This window comes from Microcaecilia unicolor, chromosome 5 (genome assembly GCF_901765095.1).
Source record: "Microcaecilia unicolor chromosome 5, aMicUni1.1, whole genome shotgun sequence".
Taxonomy (NCBI): Eukaryota; Metazoa; Chordata; class Amphibia; order Gymnophiona; family Siphonopidae; genus Microcaecilia; species Microcaecilia unicolor.
The window spans coordinates 295530003-295552860 of record NC_044035.1 but is presented as its reverse complement, the minus strand read 5'-3'; the positions used below and the strand labels follow the sequence as shown (position 1 = coordinate 295552860).

The following is a 22858-nucleotide window of genomic DNA, read 5'->3' as shown; positions in this document are numbered from 1 at the left end:
TAACTCAGGGTGGCTGAGTGGGTAGTCTCCATATGCTCAGAAAAAGAAAAAAAAACCCCTTCTAATTCTATGCCACCAACTTGTTTCATTTACGGGAACACCCATTACAGGTAAGCAACTTTTGTATCTGGCAACTAAGTTTTCTAAGCAACACCCAAGGGCTTATTTGTGGAGAAATCTTCCCATCTAATCATACACCAGCTGTGACTGTCATTGTGAAGGAGAGTACAGTGGAAAAAAATTACACAACTTCTATCTTATGGAAGTTGGCACAATTCTGCCTATTTCTTCTGCAATTTGTCAGCCTGTATTGTTATCTATTTAAACTAATATTAATATTTGTTTCTTTATTCAAGATAGAAGAAACTGTAGTAACTTGATATTTGTATTTTGTTCCAGATTGTGATTGCCATTGTAGAGAAGACTGTACCATACTTTCACAATGGATGAGCAAGAAGGTGCCAAGCTTCCTCTTAACACTGCTGCTGACTGCAGTCATTCCAGTGACATAAACAGTCCTGATGTAGGTGTCAATTGCAAAATGCAGAATGGAAACCAAGACACTGTGCAACTGAAGAAAGAAATCTCTCTGTTTAATGGGGTCAGCCTCATTGTGGGAAACATGATCGGTTCAGGTATTTTCATCTCACCCAAAGGAGTATTGATTTATAGTGCATCCTATGGCTTGTCACTTGTGCTTTGGGCACTTGGTGGAATTTTTTCTGTAATTGGAGCTCTGTGCTATGCTGAACTGGGAACCACTATTACTAAATCAGGAGCCAGCTATGCATATATTCTAGAAGCCTTTGGAGGTTTTGTTGCATTCATTCGCTTGTGGACTTCACTCCTGATTGTTGAACCAACTGGTCAGGCTATTATTGCAATAACTTTTGCAAACTATTTGGTGCAGCCCATCTTTCCTACCTGTGAACCTCCATATATTGCATCTCGTCTCATTGCAGCTGCCTGTGTTTGTAAGTATACTTAAAAAAAAAAGAAAAGTGACTCTATTTTTTCTATGATAGTTTTATATTTTCAGTATTCTCAGGTTAGTAATGTCATTTGCTACCAATGGCTATGAAGACGCAGTTTATATATTTTTTGTGGGGATGAGACACTGGAGACACAGGTAGCTGCAGATGATGTATTCAAAACTAGGCATGATTACCTGTAACTTGACACTTACATTTCTTATGGAAAGATTAAACAAATGTATGTGGGCTAAAACCATACTCATCTGGTCCCTAAAATGTTCCCTATAGTAACTGGTTTAAAAATGAATCAATTCCCATAGAAACAATGGGATACATAGCTAATCCTAAATTTCAAAGTAAAATCAGAATGTATATTTTTCATCTACTGAATTCCTGTGGTTTCTGTACTTTGTTGAAAACTATTGGAATAGTGACAGGAACACCTTTGGGTTGGTTAAATGTTAGCTGTTAAAAGTACGATAACCCTCGCTTACTCTTTAACATGAGACAAGGAACAGTTCTTTTCTGTTTTTCAAATGATAAAGTAAAACAATGTGCTGGATGGTTCCCAAAGATTCTTCATTTAGCTTAAAGTAGGGTAGATTAATAAATAATTATATCAGTGTATGCATTTTTTCTGTTGCCTTTATTAGAGGATTGGTTTTGACATGAGATTTGTTTTTTTCTTTTCATTCTGCTAGACTGGTTCAGAGCAATGAGTTGTGTCTCCTAACACAGATGGAGGTAGAGAAACTGAACTTTTCCATTGATGTTACTGTTGTAAGGGTTGGTGCAGCCTGGAACCTTTCTGTATTTCTGTAGCTCCAGCAGATGGTGCAGATTTTATTTGGTAGGCCTGACTCCCCAGGTCGCAGTCCATGGCCTGCATCCCTTGTGGTTGAGTCCTTTTGTCTGGTGTTGCTCCTGGCGTTTGGGCCGTGGTTCTTAGCCCAGTTGAAGTCAGGGTCTGAACATTTGCAGTCCCAAACCTTAGCCTGTAGCTCAGTGAGGCAGTCTGAAAGAGGTTCCCACATGGCTTCTGCCTGTGGGTGGGGCTAGGGGTGGGGTTCTGTACCACCTCACAGCTTGTGACTATATCTGCCACAACTCTGGCTTTTGACAGGATCAGTAGCCATTTTGCAGCTGGCCTGCCAAAGTCTGGTGCAGTCAGAGGAGCATGCTGTCCTTAAAATGGGTGGGGGGAGGGAGATGGAGACTTTCTACTTGGAGAATCCAGTTGTGGGGAGGGGGACCCTGAGTCCATAGTTGATCCATGCTATCTCGGAATATGTCCGGCAGGCCTTGGCAGCAGGCAGATTTTCTAGTTTGGGGTGCACCATCCTAGCTGTGAAGGTACTTCGAGATCTGAGGTCTCAGAGGCCCTTGGGGGCTGTGGTCCACAGAGCTAAGCATCTTTGGTAAGAGTTGGTGGCGGTGGGGGGTAGAGGAGGAGGATCTTGAGGGTCTGCCCCTGTTGACTTCCTCACTAGGCATGGTGGACTTCTCATTCGGGATGATGACTCTCTGGTGTTTACTTGCTCAGGGAGGAGTGACTTGGCCTTGCACATCTCTGCATTGACCCAGGAAGAGATCTCAGCTGGAGACTCCATCCTGGAAACCCTCCAGAAGCCATTCAAGGCATCCCACTCAGCCAGAACCATCTGCAAAAGGACCCTGTGAAGCAGGAAGGGCTGGGGGGTATCTTCCAAGGCACTAAACACTGGGGTAGGCTCTCTTCCCTACTGAGTGAGAAGCTGGAGAGTTTGTTCTGTTTTCCTAGGGTGGATACTCTGGTCACGATTGTGACCAAGAAGATCGCTATTCCTGTTGAGAGCGACTTGGCACTGAAGGATACACAAAACAAAGGTGGAACAGCTCCTCAAGTAGGCGTTTTGCTTCCTTGACTATGAGAATGAAGTATCCATGTGCAGGGGAAATGTGGCTTGGGACCTCCTACAGTAGGCCCAAGTGTTGCTGGAATCCTCGGAGGTGGCTTTCTTGCAGATGTACTATATGATCTTGTCTGCATCTGAGTGGATTCAGTGGTAGCTGTTTCTGTGGCATTGAGTTGCTGATCTGGCCTGTAAGGTGAGCTTATATAAGCTGCCACTTGAGGGCTGTTTTATTGTTTGTGGAGGACTTGGAATAGCTCATGAAAGACCTTGGGAAAGCCAAGCATCTGTGGCTCCCAGAGGACTGTCCATAGTCCTTGTCTCAATCACATCCTATATAATAATTCTCACCTCCAACGTTCTGTGCTTGGGACCGTGGCTCCCTGGAGGTGGTGGTCTGCTAGGCAGACACGCACTGACGTCACTGACGTCAGGACAGCTGATTCCAAGGCAAGGGGAGGAGTAGGGAAACACGCGCCGCGTGTTTCCCTACTCCTCCCCCTGCCTCGGAATCATCTGTCACCCCCCGCGCTACGGCCCCCTCGACCCCCCCCGGCCCGCCGAAAACCGCCCCCCGCTGCCGTTGTGGACTACCTGTGCTGACGGGGTACCCAAACCCCCGACAGCCGAAGTGATGTTGTGCCCTTCGCGTTGTTCATCTTCTCTGCAAGTTTCTCTGCGTGCGACTGACGTCAGACGCATGCAGAGAAACTTCCAGAGAAGATGGACGCACTCAGAGAAACTTGCAGAGAAGATGAACAACGCGAAGGGCACAACAGCACTTCGGCTGTTGAGGGGTTTGGGTCCCCTGTCGGCACAGGTAGTCCACAACGGCAGCGGGGGGCGGTTTTCGGCGGGCCGGGGGGGGGGTGGAGGGGGCCGTAGCGCAGGGCGGGGATTAATTGCCTGCCTAGGGCCCGTTTCCTTGCCTTCAGAAACGGGCCTTTTTTTACTAGTAAGAACATAAGAATAGCTATACTGGGTCAGACCAATGGTTCATGTGGCAGAAACCCAAATAGTAGCAACATTTCATGCTGCCTATCCCAGGGGAAGTAGTGGCTTCCCATGCCGTCTTCATTTCAGCTAAGAATAGTTTAATATTTTTATGTACTAGTGGAAATTGTGTTCCACCTTGTGCATTAAAGTGGTTGCTTTTTAAATAAAACTGATAAAGGAATTCTGAAGGTTTTTTTTTTTCTAGTGAGTTGTGTGGAAAAGCAAACAGGAAAGCAAGCACTATGGTTTCAGGTATTTACATCTAGGGAGTTGCTGACTGTGCGGTTTTGAAATTTGGCTTGCCTTCTGACAAGTTATTTCCCACAGATCTGCCAAGTTTCTTGCTTTAACACTTGTTTCCTTTTGCACTGGATAATTTTGTGCTACGCTATCCATTTTTTCATTTTAAAACATTTGTTGTTACTTTCTGCCACTGGAATTCTTCTTGCAGGTGAAAGGACCTGTTTTATTTCCAAACTTGTTTTTAGGCATTGGAGTAGCCTCTATAGCAGAGCCTACCATTGGCTGATTGGGGTTTGTTTTTGCCCCTTAGCTTAAGCATTATGAGGCAGATGTAAAAAAGCTACCGTGGTTTGTATGTGCATGTTAATGGCCAAGCAATTCAGAGAGGGGTTAAGCTCGGTGTTAACTCACACAGAAGACACAGCCACACACTGCATTCAAATGAACATTTGTGAGGCCATTAAGTATTCTGCGGCAATGTGCAGAAAGAAACTGTGGCCTTTGACATGTGCATAAGGTGAGAAACTTTTCACCAGGTGCATTGCAGCATTGAAGGGTTGCTCAAGGTGATTTTATGCCCGTTTTGCAATGCAAATGCCTTGTTTCTCTTTTTTATTTCTAGCTAGAATAGCATCTGCAACTTTAAAACGCACATAGGAGGTAACAGCAGTGATGAACGCATGTCTGAACAAAACTATATGTGCGTATGCCTTTCAAAAGTTTTATGTGCAAGAAATTGGTATAAGGCTAATATTTATGTGCACAATAACAGCTGCAGATGCGTACTAGCAACTTTAATTTTCTTCGGACATGCCCACAAGAAGCTGCGCTTACCTCTCAGTCCTAGTGCTCATGTGCCTTGCAGTCTTCCCCCTGGTTAGCATTCATAGTATTTGCATAACATTATCTTTCTGCATGATGTGGTTTGAAGCTTGTGGTAGGAGGTGCGCGCTTGGCCATCTGCACATGACTTTATTGTGTGACTTTCTGCATTGACTCTTGAGAGCAATAATGAAACTCTATGGAGAGCTTATACCTGTGAATCTGCCAGCTCTTTTTCAAAGGGAAACTACCTGTGTATTTGCCTGTGAAATTGGTGCTCAGCCACCTACTTCCCATCAGCCCTTGAAACAGATGCAATATGCAATGTACGTGCAGAGAGTTTGAAGTCTCTGTGCATGCTTTCACTCCCCTGAACTGTCTCTCTCCCCTGCCCATTTTTCTTATAGATAAAACACATTGACCCAGATATAAACTTTAGATTATTGTCCCCAGAGTACAGAACGCTACCTAGCATATTTTTCCTTACTCTTTTCATAGCTGGTACCATGAACAACGTAAATCTTAACAATAAATATTGGCTGAGCCAACTGGTTTTTGTTTGCAGTCATCCTCTTACGCACTCTCCACATGATGGTTCTAGAGGCTTTTTCTTCTTAAAATTTTTTTTGTTTACAGACTTGTGATTCACGGGTTACTAAACAAGGGCAGGCTAGATGAGTTTTATTTTACTGGCGGAACACAAGATGTTAATAATAATAATAATAATAATAATATTGTTACTATTTCATATTCCATTCTCATATTCATTGGCTCTCTGCGACCTCTTCCTGCTGGCTTTTGAGTTTCTGCTCCTGACTGTTCCCTTAGAAAAGTTTGGCTAAGGGAGATGTTCCCTTTTTTTCTTTTCAGGCAGACAGGGCCAAATTCTATAAATGGTGCTCAAAAATGGGTGCCAGAAAAGCTCAACGCTAAGTGCCACCTTAAGCGCCTTTTATAAAATTGTGCTTGGTGCCAATTCCCACGCCCTAACTTTGGGTACCAGACTCACAGCTGGTGAAATCTAGTGTAAATACTGGTGCCCAAGTTGGGCACGCTGACCCAGTATTCTATATCAATGCGCACAATTATTCAGAGCGACCGTGCCCCTTTTCTGTTGTGCTCTATGGTATTGTGGCATCCATCATTATAGAATAGGGTGCAGCCAGATGCACGTGCAAGTCTCAGTTGGTGCCGGTTAACATCAGTTGGTAGCATCCTGTTATTGCTTGTTAATGGCTCATTAGCCAATTAAATTGTACGTGCATCTCGCGAGTATGCCCAAATCTGGGCACCATATATGGAATCTGGTGGACAAGTTATTTTCTCCTGCTTTGGATACTCAAGTTTTGCAAACACATTCAGCCAGACTCAAACTCTAGAATTATAGGACTTTATTCGGCTTCCAACCAGCTTAAGATTTCCTTCTGGATTCTGCAAGCCATCAGTGTGCCTTTCTACCATCAGGCATTTGGCTGGATTTCTTCTGTTTTTAACAGTCTATCTGGGAGAGTCAGCTATATTGATTCAGCTAGGTTGCCAAACTCACCTGTATGGCAAAATTGAAAGAGTCAACTGTATTGACAAACTGAAAAACTTAGTGGTATTGGCTAATTGGCATATAAAAGGGTAGGGAGAAAGAGACACAGAGAAGGTGCAGCCAAGCAAACCAACTAGTGGTTGAATAGTCCAAAAAGGTTTATTAAAAAGCAACCTTTGATAAAACAGTGTGTTTGTATTGTCCTACCATACAGACATGTTAAGAGAGAAAAAGAAAAGCCTGGGCACGTTAGCCCTTATCATAGGGACAAGTAACACACGTAGAAACAATAAGCAACAAGAAAACAGCACCAAGGGCCTTCAAGGTTGTGATAAAAGTGGTCCTTTATTAATTGGCCCTCTAAGTACACATTGGTGAAAAGTGGAGATGAGAGGACTAGGGGGGGAGGACCCGCAGAAATGTTTTCTTAACCATAGATCTATCGGTGTCAGGAGTTGGATGTACAGCAAAAAACTGAGTGATCCTAAGCTTTTTTCTTTCAAAGTGAAAAAGAGCTCTCCTAGTTATCATGCAAAGTAGTGGGAACAAACTTGGGACATGTAACTGTATATCAGTTACTTTGTATCAGTCATATTAATTTTAGGTGTGTCGGGAATCACTGTGGCCAATGCTGGAAGTTGTTCACCCTCCAGCCTCTCCATCTGCCTTGTCCCCCCTCCCTCTGAATTCTGTCCTATGTGGAGGATGATAGTCCCTGCTGGCGTACCTTTTTCTGATGTTTGTATCCCATACTTTAGCTCAAAAATCATTATTATTTTGCAGAGGATGGAATTCAGAGGGAGTATTTCACTTTTAACATGCAGTTTAAGTTTTTGCACTCCCCTGCACTTCCTTTATTATGGTTATACGTTTTGTTTTCTCTCTACACAACCTTTATTATGGTTATATGTTTTGTTTTCTCTCTACACAATTTTAATCAGGTTTGGATTAAAATTCCTCGTGTTTTTTTAAGTTTTGCTATGTTTTAACAATAAGGTAACCTTTGACCCATGGCAGATAGCATATAAACTAGCTAACCCATGTGGTACTGTTTGAATGCTGATTGAGGAGGAAGGAGCTCTGTGGGTCAGAGATCTGTTACTGCTGTTTGTGAGTACTTGCTCCTTTTTAACTTCCACTGTTTTGAAACCTTGAACATTTTTAACAATTCACTGATATGTCCTGTTGTTTTTGCTGCTTTTGCTGCTTTCAGGTTTTACTGTGAAACTGCAGCTGTTTGTTTTTGAACTCACTATTAGGTATAAGTGCCCTTTGGGACTCTAGTAGGTATGTGACCCTTTTATATGTATTAGCTTCTCCTGTGTTTCGGCGTATCACACTGCCTACATCAAGGGTCAAATCAATAGTTCTAGAGAAACAAACATTTCTAAATATATGAAAGTATAAAAACAGATTGAACATCTAAAAATATAAATTACACGTGAAACCAAAAGACAAATAAAACAATGTTACAGTATAAATTGAATAATGATAAAATCAAATAGAACCGAAAACGTAAAAATGATTACTGAGTACTGTGAATTAAAACATAAAAGATTATATAAATGGCACCCGGTCAAAAGAAACCAGACAAAAAAGCTCCAAACAAAAAAAGTTCCCGACATAAAAGTCCCTGACAAAATAGACTCCCGACAAAGGGCCTGATTGATTAAGGAGGTTTCCCTGCCCCTGAATTTGGACGTTTTGCAAGGATGTCCAAATCGAAACTTGGACGTCCCTTTCGAAAATGCCCCTCTACATCAGTGAAGATTTCAGTTGTAGTTTATTATATTTTTTTGTGATGTGTTATTTTTTTCTTAGGGGGTTGTTTTGTGTAGAGTCTGTTTTGTCTTGGGTTGTTTTGTTGTGGGTTTTTTTGTATAGGTTTTTTTTGTGAGGGTTTTTTTTGTCTGTTTTTTTTTGTATGGTCTATTATGTCGGGGTGCCTATATTAATATATGTGATTGTTGTTGTAAGAGAAATGTATGAGATACATGTAGATAATGATTAAAAATATATGTGAGTGACTGTTGGGTATTTGTGTGGAGCTAATGCTGAAACTAGCCAAGAAAATAAATAGAACCAATCTCAAAGGTAATAGTTATAGCAAACTGTATTCTGTTTTGGTGGTAATAAATGGCATGGAAAGCATGATGGGTTGTGAAGTGTGTGTAAATGAGGGTTATCTAAAAATAACAAGACTTACTGGGAGGAGCAGCAGCCTAGTGGTTAGAGCACCATCCTTGACGTCCAAAGATGCCCAATTGAAATCCCACTGCTGCTCCTTGTGATCTTGGGCAAATCACTTAACTCTCCATTGCCTCAGGTACAAAATTAGATTGTGAGCCCTCCAGGAACAGGAACTACCCAGACGGCGTGGTGTCTTTGTAAAGGAACTTTCACTCTGACGCAGCGTGCACACACATTAGGAACTGAGGGGCCCTTTTACTAAGCTGTGGTAAAACGGGTTTTGCCACGTGCTGAGGCCCTTTTCACCACAGCGGGTGCTCTAATGGAATAGAAATGCCGAGTAGAAGCCTAGTGGTTAGGGTGGTTGACTTTGGTCCTGGGGAACTGAGGAACTGAGTTCGATTCCCACTTCAGGCACAGGCAGCTCCTTGTGACTCTGGGCAAGTCACTTAACCCTCCATTGCCCCATGTAAGCCGCATTGAGCCTGCCATGAGTGGGAAAGCGCGGGGTACAAATGTAACAAAATTTAAAATTTTTATGTGCCTATGAGACATTGAGGGACTTAGGGCCCTGTTTACTAAGGTGCACTGGCGTTTTTAGCTGTGTCACACTCCCACAGATATTACCAGGGGAGCGCACTACCAGAGAATGCTCATGTGCAACTGCAAAGGAAAATATTCTTTTGTGTGGAAGGGAAGGGAAAGAGAAATGATATATCGCCTTTCTGAGGTTTTTGCAACTACATTCAAAGCGGTTTACATATATTCAGGTACTTATTTTGTACCAGGGGCAAAGGAGGGTTAAGTGACTTGCCCAGAGTCACAAGGAGCTGCAGTGGGAACTTAACTCAGTTCCCCAGGATCAAAGTCCACTGCACTAACCACTAGGCTACTCCTCCACTCGGGTCTGTAGGATAGCAGTAATTAATCGAAGAGTGAAGGGAGGATGGGGAGTCCCTGTGGGCTCAAGAGAAAATACTGGGCAGAGAGGAGCTCACCAACCCCTCTCCTAGGCACTCTGTTAAATTATGGAGCTGGGCTAAAGTGCTTTTTACATGGAACAAAGGGATTGTCTGTGCTAGCACCTCTCGGGATTTTATGTACTTATGCCCTGCGGTTGATCGTAGATTGCCCCAACTATGGGAATGTAGGGGTATTCAGTGTATTGGTTACCAGTATGGCAACCATACTCTCGGGTCCTTTCAAGACTTGAGAGAGAGATATGGTATTCTCCAACTGTGTCATTTGCTCCAAGTGTTCCCCTTAAATTGTGGTTGGAAGCCAAGTTATCATCTTTTGAAGAACTGATACAAGCTAGAGCAAGACAGTGTAAATTGACCTCCATCTTATATGATTTGTTAAAGGGGCATACATTCCAAATTGGGTCAGGCATTTACTGATCAGGAGTGGGTTAACATCTATCACATATCCTTCATAGTCCCATCTCTGCTAATCTTGTAGAAGGTGGTGTATCGTTCTAGGCAAAATATAGTGTGTCTTAAACAGCCAGCATAAACCATCCCCAAGAAGGAGCTTCACCAGTAGACTCTTAATTCTTAAGCAAATCTTCTTTATTGTAGCACTCAGAATAAAGAGTAGTTACTTACCTGTAACAGGTGTTCTCCGAAGACAGCAGGCTGCATATTCTCACAAGTGGGTGACGCCACTTCGGCCCCGGAGGATTTTAAAGCAAAATCTCTTTACGGCGTTTTGTCGCGCGAGCGATCGTACTGCGCATGTGCGCACACCTCTTCCCGCTCGCTGTGCGGACACGCCCCTCAGTTATATCTAAAAGATGGAGGAGACAACTCCAAAAGGGGAGGTGGGAGGGTTTGTGAGAATATGCAGCCTGCTGTCTTCGGAGAACACCTGTTACAGGTAAGTAACTACTCTTTCTCCAAAGACAAGCAGGCTGATATTCTCACAAGTGGGGTATCCCTAGCTTCCAGGCTTACACAACAAACAGTGGTCAATTGAGTCTCGCAACGGCGAGGCCAGAATAAAAATTGACCTGAAAAGAAGAAACATCTAAATGAGTGTAGCCTGGAACAGAACAAACATGGGCTTAGGAGGGTTGGAGTTGGATTCTAAAGCCCAAAGAAGTTCTGCAGCCCCGACTGCCCAAACCGACTGACGCGTCGGCTATTCTGCTGAAGGCAGTAGTGAGATGTGAATGTGTGGACTGATGACCACGTCGCAGCTTTGCAGATCTCTTCAATAGTGAGTGATCTTAGATGAGCCACCGACTCAGCCATGGCTCTAATTTTGTGAGCCGTGACATGGCCCTCTAGAGTCAGTCCAGCTTGGACAAAAATGAAGGAGATGCAATCTGCTAGCTAAGAAGAAATGATGCGGTTTCCGACAGCAACTGGCATTAAAAGAAATAAACAACTGGGCGGACCGTCCGGGGGAGCTCGTCTGCTCCACGCAAAAAGTGCGCAGCTTGCTTTCGCCAGGGCTTGTAAGATGAGGGAGAAAGAATGTTGGCAAGACAATTGACTGGATCAGCTGGTACTCTGATAGCAGCGCCAATAAGAACTTTGTCTGCATGCAGAGAACTACTCTGTTAAGATGAGAAGTAAGGTAAGGCGCTTGAGCTACTAGAGTCTGAAGCTCACCGACCTTACGAGTTGAAGGAACAGCCACTTAGGAAAACAACCTTCCAGGTCCAATACTTCAGATGACAGGAATCCAGTGGCCCAAATTGAGCTTGCAGCAGCTGGATGAAAACGACATTGAGACCCCAAGATACTGAATAAGGAGTGATAGGGGCTCTGACCGAAGCATAAGAGCCAACTGTGAAAATTATTGTGCTAAGCCCAACAGAAATAATCCCCCCTAGACACATACAAGGAATTTTCTCAATATTGGGGGGGGGAAATAAACCTCTCATGAAGTGGACAGCTAAAGGCTGACCTTTTACACGTTGATGATAAGCTCTTATTGCACGAAGATGAATACTGACAGAGTTGGTCTTGAGACCAGACTCAGACAGGTGTAGAAAGAACTCAAGCAAGGTCTATATAAGACAAGAGGCAGGATCTAGGGCCTTGCTGCCACACCAGACGGCAAACCTCTTCCATGAAAAGAATAACACCTCTTTGTGAAATCTTTTCTGGAAGCAGGCAAGAGTCGGGAGACACTCTTCTGGAAAACTCAACGAAACCTACACATTCAACATCCAGACCGTGTGAACTAGAGATTGGAGGTTGGGATGTAGAAGTGCCCCCTCGTTCTGCGTAATGAGAGCTGGAAAACATTCCAACTCCAGAAGAAGAGGGAATCGTATCTGACGTAGCTAGAAAGGAGCAATCAGAATCATGGCTCCACAATCTTGCTTGAGAATCAGCAAAGTCTTTTCCACCAGATGTATGGGAGGATACGCATACAGAAAACCTGTCCCCCAAAGAAGGAGAAAGGCATCCGATGGTAGCCTGCCGTGAACCTGCAGCCTGGAACAGAACTGAGGGACTTTGTGATTGGACTAAGTAGTAAAAAGATCCACTGAGGGGGTATCTCACTCCCGGAAGATCTTTCGAGCTACAGCCATGCTAAACAACCATGACTGTAGCATTATCCTGCTCAGCCTGTCGGCCAGACTGCTGTTTACGCCAATTAGATAAATGGCTTGGAGAAAACATGCCGCGTTGGCGGGCCCACCGCTACATCTGCATGGCATCCTGACTCAGAGGACAAGATCCAGTACTCCTTTGTTATCGAGTACATCACAACCCGATTGTTTGGTTGAATTAAAATAATTTGGTTGGATAGCCAGGAGGGATGCAACCTTCGTGAGCAGCTTTTGACTGAGTAAGGTGGACGGGAAGCCTCAGAATCAAAATGGAGAGAATTAACCACCTCTGAAGGGAATTCCGAAGACTGGCAAACAGTTGGGTCACATCCTCTAGATACCCTAAAGTTGATACCACTGGGAAGCTAGGATGCACCGAGCGGATGTCATGTGCAAAAGTGCCATGGGTGTTAAGGGAACACATGCACTCCCAGTCCATGAAGATACGCTGCAGAACAGCCAGACACTAGGAAAAACATACTCTGGACGCAAAGTGAGTATAAGTATCCTGTAAGTCCAGAGAGCATAACCAATCGTTTTCCTGAAGTATGGGAAGAAGGATGCCCAGGGAAAACATCCTGAACGAAAATCTGTTTAGGCCTCTTATGTCTATGATGGGACGCAACCCACAAGGAAGGACCTGGAATAGAAACTCAACCCTTCTTGCCCTGGTGGAACGGGCTCGACTGCATTGGCACTGAGAAAGGCAGAGAGTTCCTCTGCAAGTACTCACTGTTGATGGAAGCTAAAGGATTAAGCTCCCAATGAACAATGTGGAGGGTTTGATTCCAGATTGAGAATGCAGATTGGCCGGTACGGACATTTTTTTTTTTTTTTATAGTGGCTATGCTGAATTGGAGCCAGTCAAAAACCCCTCTCTGGTTCCTGCGGAATAGCTGCAGGAGCCTGATTAGGTGTACGCCGCTGACTAGAACGAGCGTGCTGAGGCATAGCCTGAACCGGCTGTCGAGAAGTAAGAGTATACGTACGACCCCTTAAGGCACAAGGAAAACTACTCTTCTCTTTAAAGAACTTCGAGATGAGGAAGTGTATGCACAGCATATCTACAATTTTCTGCTGAGTCTCCTCCTCCAGGTGAGAGGCACACAGTCATAAGAGTCTGCGCATCACTGTACCTAGAGCAGAAATCTAGGTGTTACATTACAAGTGTCGAAATGCCATTGGACAGGAACTTGCAATACACCGTGTGCTACCTGACCACTTGGTGAAAAGGTGTAGCCTACTCCGGTGGAAATGCTCGTATAGATCTGGCAGGACTTGGTTTTGGACGCGATCATGCCAGCCTGGTACGCCATTCTCCAAAGGAGGCTAAGGATGTATGCTCTGGCCCCGGGGGCGCCGAAGCAAGTTCTTAGAACTCCTATCTGTTCTGAGTGGCAGAAGACTCAGGTGAAGATGATAGTCCAGGACCTCGAGCATCTGGGCATTGGGTTGATTCACAATCTCGACTGTAATGTGTCAAGACAGATAGAAGATCTAGAGGATTCTCAGCAGAGAAAACCCCATGACCTTCATGTTCATCAGATGAACCATCATTGAACTGAGCTAACTACTCAAACAGAGCAGTTCAGATCCAAACATTGATCATACATACAATTATACCAGAACAGCTATGGAAAATTATGTTCTCCTGTCCTGGAAGCCAAGGTATGGAGGCGTGGTAAGTTCTACGACGGGGTCGAGAAGTTGCCCCAGTAGGCTGCAAACACCCATACCAGAGGCAGCATCGGTGAAGGAGACCAGGTGAAAAGCTAGATGCCGCAGGAGGCGGTAGCACCCATGGCATCCAATGGTACCCATGGTCCCGAAGCCAAGGACAAAATCTGGAAATGCAAGGGAATCGAAACCAGACTGCCAGATGACTTCCATAACAGAGATGTGACCGATGGTACCGATAGTACCCATGGCATCGACGGTACCGATGATACAGATGGTACCGATGACCCCCGGTACCAATGGTACCCATGGTACTTGGTACCGATGATAGTCACGATATCTGGTATCGATGGTACCCATGATACCTGGTACCGATGGTACCCATGATATCCGGCACCAACAGCACCGACGGTACCGATGGTACACATGGTACCGACGGTACTCATGACACCCCGGTACCAATGTGATACCTGATACCCATGGTGTCCATGGTACCGACGATACCCGATACCGATGTGGTAATACCTGGTGCCGATGGTGCCCATGATACCTGGTACCGACGGCACCCATGCCCCGATGACATGCGGCACCGACGGGACCCATGGCACCGATCATGGCACCAATGTTCCTGGTACCGATACTCCTCGGTACCGACGCACCGATAATATTCGGCACCGACGGTACCCATGGCACCGATGGCACTCGGTACCGACGGCACCCATGGTACCGATGATACTCGGTACCGACGGTACCCATGGTACCGAAGATACTCAGTACCGACGCCGATGGTATCCACGGCACCGATGATACCCGGTACCGATTGTTGATACCTGGTACCGGTGTATCGACGTCCAATGCCAGGATACCTCCTTTTGATATTCGGCACCGACGGTACCCATGGCACCGATGGTACTCGGTACCGACGGCACCCATGGTACCGATGATACTCGGTACCGACGCCGATGGTATCCACGGCACCGATGATACCCGGTACCGATGGCACTGTTGATACCTGGTACCGGTGTATCGACGTCCAATGCCAGGATACCTCCATAACAGAGGGAGCAACGCTCTCGGCACCGACTGATGTCTGAAGCCCGGATACCTCCATAACAGAGGGAGCAAAGCTCTGGGCACCGATGGTACCGACACCCGCTGATGCGCCCGAATGACCTGCCAAGCAGGAGGCGCCGAGGCAGGTGGAGACCTACTCGATGCATAACTATACCCAGCGTGCATCGGTCTCTGTCGGACGCCAGAATGATCTCCTTTGGGCATCCCTGGCAGAGTAGAATACGTCTCGTCTTTGAGACACTACTTGCGCTTCACAGGGAGATGATCCGGCCCAAGACACATCCTCCGATGCGCCCGAATGACCTGCAGAGCAGGAGGCGCCGAGGCGGGTGGAGACTCACTTCAAAGGTTACACCACTGATTTTGTGTCACCAGGTTGCCCATTCAGTGGCTGACCAGGGATGCACCTGCTTAGGTTCCTGTTTTTTTCCTGTGACATTACACCTTCACCACTTGTGGGACTTAAGGACAGTGGTGTGCTGAAGCAGGCTCTCACAGCTCTGGAGAGCCATTTGTAAAGTTTTAATAAATGGATCCTAAAAATGTGGGCTTGTTTAGTTTGCTGGCGAGAGAGAGCCCATAAGGAAAAAGAGAAGCTTATATGCTTTGTCTTCCTTTCAGGCATAGCCCCTTGTGACTCTGGCAATTACTTAACTTTTCCTTGCCCCAGGTACAAAAAGTACCTGTATATATAAGCCACAATGAGCCTGCCATGAAAGAGTACAAATGAAAAAATAAAGAACACCCAAAAGGGTAAAATAAAAAAGAGATTTAACTCCGAGGACCTGAAGAAAACACGAAGCACTAACGAACTCCGTGTCTCCTCAGACGCGGAAAAAGAAAAACTGAGGGGCGTGTCCGCACAGCGAGCGGGAAGAGGTGTGCGCACATGCGCAGTACGATCGCTCGCGCGACGGAACGCCGTAAAGAGATTTTGAGATTTTGCTTTAAAATCCTCCGGGGCCGACGTGGCGTCACCCACTTGTGAGAATATCAGCCTGCTTGTCTTTGGAGAAACAAAGAAAATCCAACTTACAGTTCAGTTGCTTGTAAAAGAATTGTGGCCTTCTGCCCATAGAGTCTGTATCTAGCCATCTCAGAGGCAAGGAGATGGCCAGAACCTCAGCCCAGCTGAGAGGAAAAGCTGCAACACTCAAGCAAAATAAGGGGGAGAACTCAGAGAAAATAAATGAGGAATGAATTGGTGGGGAAAAAGTGACTTTAGGAGATGACTTTGGAAAATGGTGAAAACTCTTGATGGAATTACAGTAGATTTGATCAGCCCCTAGAACAGCTGCTGATCACAAAGGCATGCTAGGAAGACTGGGGGCTCTCTCACACAGCCCGCAGGGGGACAGAGAGGAAGGGCTGGCCCTAGCTCAGAGCTAACTGCCAATAGGGAAAGCTTACATGGAGTCAATAACAGGAACTGCAAACTAGGAAAAGCAGACCTAATACACAGTGCTATCTGTTAAACAAGCAATGCAAGTAAATACAAATAATAACTCATATTAAATATACATTATAATATACCCTGCCTCCATGAATATGGGGGCTGAACAGGAGGTGTGAAATCTCTTTACAGATGGTACCTCCCCCCTACCAGACTTGCTAAGTTTAATCCTAAATATGATAAATGGTGCTGGTGAGAGGCTGTGGTACAAATGGTACGTATTTTCTTGTTTGCTGTGAAGATAGATTATGATCCAGCCTGCTTTCTCTTGAATCTGGCGCCTGACATTTTCCCACATCATGCTGTAAAAATATTGCTATCGTGTATAGCTATTGTTAGGTGGGAGACTGTGAAGAGATGGGGATGTCCTCGATTCCTGATTTCTCACTCTTGTGGAGGGTTTTTTGGGATGCATGTTGTCTTAGTAAAGCTGCTGATCTTAAGTAAAGACGAGTTGCAAAATTAGAAAAATCTGGGCCCCTTTTCTAACCTGGTATGAGGGAACCGGATCATACTAGACATTACGATCATGGACATGAGATATTTGTTATCTTTTCTTGGTAATGATGCACAGTCAATCTGCTATTGTAGTCTGTCATTATGCAGCAGGTTTTATTCTCAATCTTTTTCAACCACACATATGTTTAATTGATATTTGTCCTTTAGTATTAGTTCTATATGGTAGTATATCTGTGCAACATTTCTGGTAACTGAGAAGGCTTAGGTATTGGGGAATGGGGAGAGAGGTTCAAAGGATAAGAGGTTAGGAAATTGGTTGATTTTGTGTGTGTGTGTTTCTCTCTATTTGGATTATGCAGATGTTTCTGTATTTGTGCTATCTTTGTGTAAAATGTTTCCAAAAAATAAAGGCCCCCGTTTACAAAGCTGCGCCAGTGGCTTATGGTGCAGTGGGCTTTGTAAAAGAGGGCCAAAATTTAAAAAAATCAATTAACAGTATTAAAAAGTACCAATCCCACACAATACATATTACTCAAGCAAAAATGATGAAAGTTGGCATGCAGCAGAGCACATGGCTGCATGCACAGGGAAAAAAGCTTAAAAATACAGAACTTTAATGTGACTACATTATATGTAAAGTACTAAAACTGAAATGGGGAGATTACACTAATTAAATTTAATCACTAATTAGAAACATAAAAAAATGTAATTTTATAGGGGCACGAGCTCAAGAAATAGCCGGTATCATCCAACGACATGCTGTCCACCTTCTCTAGTCCTCCAGTCTATTTTGTGTGAAACTGCAGAGAAGAGAGTTTCACAGAAAGGCACAGTTCATAGGCATTACTAACAATTCAGTCCCTCTCCCCAGACAGATGCATACACCGCCAGTCCAAACTGTTTCCCAAAGCTGGTGTCTGCTCTGCCCCAGTGGTCCGCAGCTGACTATGCTGGACCAATCAGGAACATCTGTCCAACAGGTGATATACAGTCACTAATAATGAGGGGCCCTTGGGCTTCCAGATGGTCTACCTTATTAGGAGTAGTACAGGGTGCCTTGCTAACGGGTAGCTAACGAAGATTACATTCCATTACGTTGGAGGGTTAGTGCAGATGCACAGAATGCCCTTGGATGATGTCAGCTAGCTCAGTGCTTCCAGGAAGTAATGCAGTATCCATGATGGTTTTGTTCAGACAAAATGGTTCATGGCCTACTCAGGACTCAGGCCTGCAAAAGGTGAGATACAGCGGATACCTCTACAATATGACTGTCATTATTGACTACTAACTCTCTCTTTCAAAGTACAGGTTTCTAATGTAGTTCAAGAATTGGCTATTACTCTTTACCATTAACTTTCTCTTTGCTTCATGCACAATTTCTTTTTCATAATAGATTTTCTAAATGTTAAACATCCATAGCTATCCCAGTATGTTTATGATATTGTATTGCAAAATTGGATTCTTACAACAAATTACTTTCTTATGCATCTGTAAACGCCTTTCCGGTACTATGTAAGCCACAGTGAGCCTGCAAATAGGTGGGAAAATGTGGGATACAAATGTAACAAATAAATAATTCTTTGTTATGTATCCTATACTGTTTATTGTAAGCCACATTGAACTCAAACTTGTTTGGGATAATGTGGGGTATATATGTCACAAATAAATAAGGACAGTTGCATTCTGTTCATAGCTATTTTGACGAATTGGCCCTACACACCCTACTTTCATGCATTATTAATTTCCCACCTTGACTACTGTAACAGTCTGTATAGGAAATGTCCAGAACTAGAAAATGGCTCCAGTGTCTTCAGAACACAGGCTCCTCTGTACCATAATTTTTTTTGGCATCAAGATTTTGGTCCTGGTGCATAAAGCTCTGTGTATGATGGGAAACACAAAAAGAGAAGCAGACCGTATGAAAATCAAACTGTCTTTATTAATATACTAGTAAAAAACGCCCGTTTCTTGGAGAGATGAAACGGGCGCTAGCAAGGTTTTGGGGCACGGGGAGATCGGGTTTTCAGCATCGACGTACCGTCAGCGAGGCAGCTGTCCCGCAACCCCTCTGTGATGCAGGTTCGGTGTGAGGCATGGCCGTCGAGTCGCTGAGGGCCGGGCATGGGGAGATAGCATTTGCAGCATCGCTGTCCCAGCCGGGAGATTGAGTTTGTGTCCTGCTCCTGCAGTGTGCTCCGCCCTCGTCGTCATGAGGGCGGGGCATACGGCGCTTCAGAGTTCTGAGTTCCGGTTTGGAGGCCTGGGCAAACAGGATATCTCTGAGGCCTCACACTTCCGGTTTGGAGCAATTTGGAGGCTTCATTTAGAACGTTGGGGTTGTGAATTATGTCTGGAAGGGGCGTGGCTGGGGGGGCGGGTCTATGAGTGACAGTGGTGCATGAGTGTGAGAGTGAGTGTTGTGTTTGCCTCCCACAGAGTGAGCTTCAGCACAGATTGAGCTTCAGCAGGTGAGAGAGAAGGTGAGAATTATTTATATAGATAAAAGCTCCCAGGAATTCAAATACAGTTAGATTCCCGGGAGCTTTTATGTTTTAATAAAGACAGCTTGTTCTTCATCAGGTCTGCTTCTCTTTTGTGTTTTCCACGTTAGATCTAAAAGACCGTCTGCCTTGCTGCATTCTTTAGCTTCTTTAATTACCCTATATATATACCTTTCCAATTGGTCCTGGGACAGCCAAAGCATAGTCTGGTGCTTCCTGCAACATTATACGTGAGGCTGGAATTTACCAGAGACTTTTCTGTAGTGAATCTACTTACTTTGCTCCTTGGTTGTGATATGTATAGTAACCTATCCTATCTGATGATGGATTTCTGTGTCTTCTTTTCTTTGGTTTTGCAGTTTTTGTACTGTAAACCGCTTTGATATGCTTGTCTGGAAAACTGGTAGAGCAAATCCTGCTAAACCATAAAGTTAGTGTTCTGAGGTGTTTTTTTTTTAAAGGATCCATGTGGTTATAGGTCAGTTTGTGGATAGGGAAAAAAATCCACTGTTTCTTGAATACTAATAAATTGTGTAAAATACTTCTACTTGCATAGCTTCACTGGTTCTAAATTATATTTTTGTGGTTTGCTTTGGCTTTCATCAGCATTCTATATTTATCATCAGGGCTCTAGAGAAGGGGCTCATAAACGTTTTATTGGTCCATTGCTAAAAAGTGACAACATTGCTATTAGTGGTGTGTAGGGAAGAGGCCATTGATGGGAAGGGGGAGCCTTTTTACCAACCCAATCTATGTCCAGTTCACTCAGATGGTTACTGTAAAACTCTGTGTCACCCAAGTGCGCAGTCAGGAAGCATGAGCCCACAAAGTTTGAAAATGTTTACTGGCAGCATGGAGTTTTGATTGTGGCTAGGCTTAAAATTTGTACACGCAGCGTTATTGCGTGGGTCCAGATTGTGTGATGGCAACATGCCAGGTTTGCATGCGGGACTAATTTGTACGCAGCACAATGTGGTAGTACTTGATACCTAGTGAGTGTTTTCTGGCAACTTTTGTAAGACAACTCCGGAGGCAGATTCGATTGTACTTGGTTCCAGGGTCTTTGCTTCCCATCTACTGCATACTATTGGTGCTCTGTTATAGTTCTGACTACTTAGGATACAGTAAACCTATTGTTTTAAAGAAGAGCCTTAACTGCACTGATTTTAAAATGCCAGTCTTTGGGATCATGATTACAAACTGGAAATCTATAACTTTATTGAACCAGATTTGTGAATTTTTAATGATAGAAATTTGGTTTTGATTATAGTTTTGGCCTCTGATGAATGTTAATCCCTCCATTCAATTTTTGGGTATGAATTGCAATACTGAAGACAGTTTGACATCGATGGAGAGAACATACACCTGAGAGCTGTGCAGGAACAAGTTGGAAGGCAGATGGAAGTAATGTCAGTCATAAGTTATTAACTTTCCTGAATGTAGAGTTTATGACTACAAAGGTAGACACTACATTAACAGTAGAATCTTTATTGAATTCCCAATATATTGAAAATCTAGATGTACTGTGGCGAAGAGGGAGGTGATAGATGGTGTGTCCTTTTTAATGTATGTTAATTCTCACTAGGAGCACTGTTGAGCACATTTTCTGATTTTCTTTTTTTAAGTGAAAAAAAAGACATTTAAATATTAGGGATGTACTGAATATTTGTATTTGATTCGATCCCGAATAATGCGGAATAGTGATTTAAATTTGAATATGAAAAATCCAGAACTCTACTGTGCTAAACCCCACTGAAATAAAACGCTTGAGCTCTGATTTTACGTTGCTTCTTTTATTATTTATTTTAACCCATTAGTGCTCAATGTTCCCACATATGGGAACATTGGGCACTAATGGGTTAAAGCTCAATGCCCATTATTTGTATTTGTCTGAATAGTAAAATATAGCTCTAATAATAATAAAAAGTGACACTGTATCATTACTGAACACTAGATGCTTGGTATATCCATATTTTTTTCTTATGCTTAATAATAGTTATTGTGAAATACAGTATGTAAGATGCAAGTAGTATGTCATGTAGAAGTAGTATTACTTGTAGATGAAACTGAAGGTAAATCCTAATTTACTTTTTACCTGTTCTTCATTGTTCTCTTTTAGGTGGTCTTACATTTGTAAACTGTGCCTATGTTAAATGGGGAACACGTGTTCAGGATTTATTCACCTATGCCAAAGTCATTGCACTAATTGCTATCATCATAACTGGGATTGTTAAACTATGCCAGGGTAAGCTTTTCAAGTGACTGGACCGTTGCATCTGTTGGAATTTTTTATGGTAATTTAACCAAATTAGTGAAAATCTTTTTTAAAAATTAGAATCCCATGTTTGTCCACTTAAAGCGGGGTAGAAGAGCGTTTTTGGATGAAGCAGCTAGCAATAATATGACCTTTGGGGGACTGCATTAACAGTTTCTGTTGGGGGAGGGGGAATTCCTTCTTCCCCCACTCATCCCAAGTATTTCATGGACCTAATTAGGGATTACAAGTGGCAAGACCCAGCCCCAGTATGCTTTCTCTTTTCCCCCTTACCCAACCCCATTCCTCTTCCCTCCTCTCCATTGTATCCCACAGCAGTACATCTCCACATTCTTTCTTTCCCATGTTCTCAACTGTGCACAGAAACTTCCCAATCCTTCTTGCTCGTCCAACTTTAAAATTTTAGTGCAGCCTTTCTTCACCTCCAGTGGCTTCTTTACCTCTCGCCTAGTTTGCTGCTCTCAGGTCCCAAGCTCTGACCAGGCTTTCTCAGTTGCACAGTTGTAATGCCACCTGACGAGAGGAACCTGTGCATCTCCCACTTCTGTTATAGTAGAAATATACAGGTGGGCTAGGTCTTAGCTTCAGCCTTTGCTTTCCTATAATTCCTGTACATTGCAGCTACTTCAGGAGTGGCATGGCTTCCAGGCATCAGGATTAACAGCAGTGATATAGCTGCCAGATGTAATGAGCCTGTTCCTTTCTTTGTCAGTTGGCTACAGGCAGGTTGTAGAGGTCCTGGCATGGATGTCATAATATTGGATCTGGACCATTAGCCACAGGTCCCCATCTCTTTCTTAAAATTTTGGCTGCGAGACTGGGTTTATTTTTTATTTTATTTTTTGTTTTAAAGAACTAATAGCCAAAGAGAAGTAGGATACAAAGGGACTTTTACTAAGGTGCACGAATGGATTTAGGGGTCCTTTTACAATGCCGTGGTACAGCTATTGAGGCATTGACATGCGCCAGTCGGGCACTATCACCAGGCTACCGCAGGAGCCTGGCAGTAGTGCCTGCCCTCTTTGCACGCCAGGTTTTTCATAAAAGCTTCTGCACTGGGGACTTACGGCACTGCCTGGCTACCATCGAGTTAGCGCGGGAGCACTTACTGCCTCCTAAATAGATGGCAGTAAGGTCTCCCCTGGGAAGTGGCCATGTGGCAAATGGTTAACTTGCCGCACAGCCATTTTCTTT

At 44.0% G+C, this 22858-nt stretch overlaps 1 protein-coding gene across 1 annotated transcript in view; it reads left to right on the top strand.

Annotated features, from left to right (window-relative positions):
• Positions 1–22858, top strand: part of SLC7A6 (solute carrier family 7 member 6) — a 96496-nt gene that overhangs the window by 17296 nt on the left and 56342 nt on the right. Inside the window, exons 2-3 of the mRNA XM_030204297.1 lie at positions 400–974; positions 21509–21634. Of these exons, the coding sequence (XP_030060157.1) occupies positions 443–974; positions 21509–21634 (658 nt within the window). The 5' untranslated portion in view covers positions 400–442. The remainder of the gene's footprint in view (positions 1–399; positions 975–21508; positions 21635–22858) is intronic.